General features: G+C 34.9%; 1 protein-coding gene across 1 annotated transcript; it reads right to left on the minus strand.

Annotated features, from left to right (window-relative positions):
* Positions 1-371: 371 nt before the first annotated feature.
* On the minus strand, positions 372-4,291 carry LOC107875632 (UDP-D-apiose/UDP-D-xylose synthase 2). The gene is made up of 9 exons (XM_016722419.2): positions 3,752-4,291; positions 3,105-3,197; positions 2,691-2,798; positions 1,773-1,887; positions 1,560-1,693; positions 1,359-1,460; positions 1,186-1,278; positions 924-1,059; positions 372-837 (listed from the first exon to the last, which is right to left on the minus strand). Exons 1-9 carry the CDS (start codon positions 4,016-4,018, stop codon positions 725-727), a joined length of 1,161 nt encoding a protein of 386 aa, XP_016577905.1. The 5' UTR covers positions 4,019-4,291; the 3' UTR covers positions 372-724.
* Positions 4,292-6,000: the final 1,709 nt, after the last annotated feature.

Here is a 6,000-nt window from a genome sequence, read left to right on the forward strand (position 1 = left end):
AGAATCGTGAAAGCCACAAGTAGAACCTTATGGCTATTGTTACAAGCAAACGCTATACGAGAACAGCACAAAATAGAGAAATCACAGTGCAGCATGTAGGAAGGACAGCCCATACGCCCATAAGCACTTCAGACCAACAATGTGACAACCCCCCCATCCTACAAGACCAGTAGCCTATACACCCATAAGCACTTCAGACCAACAAAATGACAACACCCCATAACTACAAAGATCAGTTCAATGTTCCAGATTTGACCTAAACTTTCCTACCAATCTCACTTCCAAACAGATCACCAAAATATTCCACACAAACTGTTTAAAAAAGGACAATTTAATATAGAAGAACAAATGACAACTGGAGACAGCAGGTCTAAAAAATTATACAAGGTGCTTTCTCATACAGAAGAATAAAAGGAATGAACAAAATATTAAAAGGAATTATAGGCTTTCCTTCATTTTAGTGCCTTAACTGTTGTTGACAAATCTCCAGTGACATCACATCAACCTACGACCCAATTCCCTAATGACTTCTGTCACAACTTACAACATAGAATACATGAATGCTTACAACCTCAGCTATTATAGAATTTCAAAACATGAGTGGCAAAAAGAAGTTAACGTATATGAGAACTGAACCAAGAAGATTCATTTGGGCAGATCCTTTAAAGCAATTGAAAGACCAGCCGACAAGCAGCACACCCTCGAGAAACTACTCCACCTTCCCTCAATTTGCAGTTGTCTTTGACATAGCCTGCTTGATAGCCTCAGCATATGTCCTGTGTTGGTAGGTGAGTGTTGATTCAAGCAAGTCCCATAGGGATGTTTTCGGGTTCCAACCTGGTCAAACAACAATCCAAATGTCAGATTAATCTTAACCTGTAGAATGTCTGAATCATTCAATAGATGAGAAAACAAATGCATACCAAGCTGCTTGTTGATTATAGTCATATCTGGAATTCTCTTGTCGCTGTCATCATACCCCTCTCCATAAAATTCTTTGGAACTTACGTCAATGGTAGGCGTTTCAATGGAAGATTCTCCGCTCACCTTTGAATAGACCTGTTATGCAAGAAAAGGAGCTGAGGAAAATGGAAGGACAGATGCCACACTGATATGTACAACTAAAACAAGCCATCACACCAAGAAAAATTGAGGAAGAAACACAAGGGAAATCACTCAATTAACCTGAGTCATCATTTCAGCTAGCTGTCGCACAGTAACTTCATTGTTAGGGTTGCCCACATTAAAAATATGACCATTGGCCCTTGCAGGATTTTCCTGAATGAAAGTAAGTGAATTAGCATATAGTTCTATGCATCTGAAAAAATCATATAAAAGAGGATGGAGGTCAAACTCACAATCATCAAGAGAACAGCTTCAATAGCATCCTTGATATATATAAAAGTTCTCTGTGATTCCCCACCGTCCACTAGTTTCAGTGGTTCACGTCTTAAAAGGTTCTGAGAAGAGAGAAAATGAAATAATAGCAAGTGAGATGCAAGTGAACACATGTAATTGTCAAATCAATCAAAATAAATCAGAAAACAAATCATTCGTACATTACTAAAGCAAGCTAACACTCGTGGAACACCTTCACTAGGACCATCAATGCCCGGTATGAAATCCATCCTGGGACCAATCCAATTGAACGGCCTTACAATTGTGAATTCTAAACCATTCTCAGCACCCTCAGCTGCAAAATAGCATGCATAAGAACTATAGGAGAGAATATTCAACTTTCAAAACAGACAATCAGGCAAAACTCCACATACCATAAATCAACCTCTCAATCAATTGCTTTGCACAGGCGTAGGACCACCTCTGCTTTTCAATAGATCCAAAAATGCAAGGGGAAGTGTCTTCCTTAAGCACATAGTATGCAGGATCCTAAGAGATAATCAGGAGGAAAAGTTCAAAAAAACATCACTAAATGTGAATGAGTATTACATCATCCATGATTCTACAACAGAAGTAAGTAACCACATAGTGAAAAATTCACAAGACTGAATGGTTCCTCATCCATTAAAATTCAATCGACATGATATTCCATGCAACATGCAAAACAAGTGCATTGTTTTTGTCCTTGCAAATCATTTAGCAATTGCCAAATTCACGAATCCCAAGAACTGTGTATTAGAGAGGATTGCAAATATATAAGCACACAAATCTAAAGTTACGGATACTTAAGTTTTGTTTTGATATAGGAGGAAAAAGAAGCTTTTTTTCCCAATAGAATGGCATGGAGGAAAATCCGACATGAAATCCGTAGCACCAGAAGCCAACGACGAAGTAAAATCACAAGCCATAGGTATTTAAAGAGCAAATTAAATCTAACTAGAAAAATTATGGAACAAAGCAGCTTAAACATTGTATACAAGGTACTAATAAGATTGTAATAGAAGAAACTAAGACTAGATTCACCAGAAGAGAGAGCTTTAGGCAGGACCGATCAAGATCACACACACATAAACACAACTTCCTCAAGTCAGTAGCATCATAAGCTTTCTGACAGTTCCCTATTGCCTCCTCTACCAACCTCACAAGCTTTTTCAATAATTGAACATTTTCATTTATTAGGATAGGACAAGAACTCCCCAAAATAAGATGATACATGGATAAAACAACAAAACAAGATCCACCTTAAGTTCTGCATTAAAAATGGCAGAAATAAGATGTTAGTGAAGTCTTACCTTCCGCAATGGGCTGTCTTTGGGTAAAAAGGCTCCTATTGTTTTCCCATAAACTTCACAGGTGGAAAAGTGAATGAGACGTTTTCCATTTTCCGAGCAATACTTCACCTGCATTAATCAATTCACACACTAAATTCAAGAGAAAAATAACATCCAACAGTCAAGTTCTAACCACCGCAAGCAAAATTATCTTTCTCAACTGGATTCATCTGCGTTGCTTGGACTCTCCAAAACTGATGCCATACCCATGTCAAATCCTCACAAAATGCAATAATCTTGTGGGATCCAACACACACCCATCAGTATTTTCAAAGAGTCCGAGCAACATAGGGATTCATTTCCAGTAACAACCACCTGCTTAGCAAAATATGAGCAACTAAAGGCTAAATAAAGTTAAAAGTTAGAAATGCATACCACTGGAAGAGCATCAATGAAGTTGCTGTAAATAGTGTCAAGTGGACGAGTGTTGTAATCAGCTGGAGTGCAGATCGCAGCAAGATTAATAGTCTACATCAAAAGAAAAGCCAAAAAAGTCAGCAGCAGTCATATAATTGACCGGATCAACAATTAAAAATCAAGGAAATGAGTCTAAAAGATTTGTCGGTGCATAAAGTAGTCCATAATTACAACAAGATCACACTAAAATGATAAAATAATCCAGATATTAAACAAATATATTCAAGTACACAAAGGCTTTAGAGGCCAAAAACATCCACATTAAAAAAAGAAACTCCGAAAATTCCATAAAGAAACACGAAAATGATGAGAATCAGATCGAATAGAGATCTCAAGTTCACAACATAGATCTCAATAAATGAGTGATTCAATAATTTTGTTTTCGCGCACCTCAACTAGATCAATGGGATACCTGATTGATCCAATACTTATTTCAGAACATTATCTATTAATTAATATCTCACAATGATATAAAGCTTGCTATGAACATCACGAACAATAATAACAACAACAACAAAAAACTATAAACAAATTTATCTAATAAATGACATTTCAATAAATGCAATATTTTCACAACAACACGAGGCGTAGATCCATTAAATTACCAGATCTGCCATTTTGATAAGGCCTTCAAGACGAGAATCGTTCTTAATATTGATACGATGAAACTGGATGCGATCAGCCCAATCAAGCGTAGCCGGTTCAAGAAGATGCTTGATTTTGTCACTGTAAACATCAACAGCGAGCACCTTATGCGACGTCTCGTGCATCAATTTCTCACATAAATGAGAGCCAATAAAGCCTCCAGCACCAATCATACATATCGTAATCGGCTTAATCGCATTTCCGTCCAGATCTACTTTTCCTGCCATTACCGTAAATTCTTCTCTTCTTCTCTCTCTCTCTCTCTAGAACAACTGCTCTGCTGCTTCTTTCTCTCTCTGAGATAGATATTCGTTGGTGCGAAAATGGGGCAATGACGGTGAAGGAAGGAAAGAAAGGGGGAAGGGGAATATTTGTATTTAAAGGAAGTCAAAGGAGGGAGATGTGTGGCTGTGACCAGGCTGCAATGAATTGCATTGCTTGCCTATGTACGCGTTTCATTAAAAATACTGCACACGTAAAATATTACTGTCCACTGGATTTTCTCTCGAATTCTTTTCATCTCTCATCAATTGGTTTTAAAATATTTTTAAAATGTTTAAAAGTAATTTTGATTTAAAAATATTTAAAATAAGTCAATTTAAATGAATTTTAAGAAGATGTTGCGTTTATGTTTTATGTTTGTTATATTGTTATTGATTTTAAGCTGGGAGTCTATCGAGAACAGTCTCTCTATTTCACATGAGGTAGTGGTATGGACTGCGTACCCTCTGCCCTCCTCAGACTCCGCTAGGTGGAAATACATTGGGTATGTTATTATTGTTGTTTTTGTTGCATCATGTTTGATTGCGAAAATAGAAAAGACTAACAGTTTTGGAGTAAAAAAAGGATATTTAGGAATTGGAGTTTATATGGTAATGAAATAAATTAGAGTTATTTTTTATTTTTATGAGTAATTTGGTGTGAGAATAGTGAATATTTTTTGTTTTGAAAAAGAAAAGTAAAAATAGTTCTTTTGAAATTTATAACTAAATAAGTTTTTTGGAGTTTAACACTGAGAAAAAAAGGTGAAATTTTTCATGATCAAATAGCTCCTAAAACTTCGATTCTAATTTGAATTTTTTATTTTAAGCGATTTTAGTTTATGAAAAAAATTAAAATTTATACGACAAATTTATATAATTCATAATTTTTGAAAAAGAAAAAAAGAAAAATGTTTTGACATGAAGAGATAATACTGTCCATCTTGGAGGCCTATATTAAAAAATAGTTAGTTATTTTCACCCTAAATTCTAATCTAAAAATCACTTACACACTAAAATTATTGTGATGACATACTACATACTTGTATTGCGTAAAAGTAAATTTATTTTCACATCAAAAGCTGATGTGGCAAAAACTTAAAAAGAAAAAGCGTGTAGAGTCAAATTAAAGCATAAAGAAAACACTTCTTCTTTGCGCATTTTCCATGGATAACCTTCTCTACTTCTTTTTCCTTTTCATGCCATTAATCTTCTCTTCTCTAACTTTATTCTTATCAAAATCACTTTATTTTTTTTCACTAATCAACTTTTTTTTTTTATCATTCTCCGTCTCGAGCTTGAACGAAATTTGTAATACTAAGAAATTTGATGATGGGTTAATAAATTGATGGTAATATGCTTTTTATTTTTTGTAATTGATAATGAAGTTGATGTCAATTTGGGTGATAAATGTTGAATTTATGGATATGGTGCAATTAATGTCGATGCTAACAACGATAATGAATGTGGTGGTGAGTGATTTAGCAAAGTAAGTTGATGTGAAAATAAATTTTTGTTATGATTATTATTGTGAAATTCAACATTGACAGTGTTGGAGGTTTACTCTTGATAAACATTAAAATCTATTGATGCGGCATGATTTTGATGTGAATTCAGTGCGAATGTTTAATTCGTGTAGTGGTTCTTTATGATTTTTTATGGCGAAAATGATTATGATATGATTTTGATTATGGATGTTGAATTTTGAATTTTGTGGTGGCTCTTTTAATTTTTAGTGGTAATAATGCTGGTGATATGATTTCAATTTATAATTTTTTATGATAGTAGTGATTAGTGATTGCAGGATGATTTTGGTGGAAAATTTGATCGTTGATCGTGAAATCTATGATGGTGATGATATGAGTTTGGTGGCGATGCGGCAATGGCGGTGGTTTAATGGTGGTCGGTGGATTTTGATGATTGATACGGAAGAAGAAGCAATTGGGGTG

The sequence above is a fragment of the Capsicum annuum genome, chromosome 6 (genome assembly GCF_002878395.1).
Source record: "Capsicum annuum cultivar UCD-10X-F1 chromosome 6, UCD10Xv1.1, whole genome shotgun sequence".
NCBI lineage: Eukaryota > Viridiplantae > Streptophyta > Magnoliopsida > Solanales > Solanaceae > Capsicum > Capsicum annuum.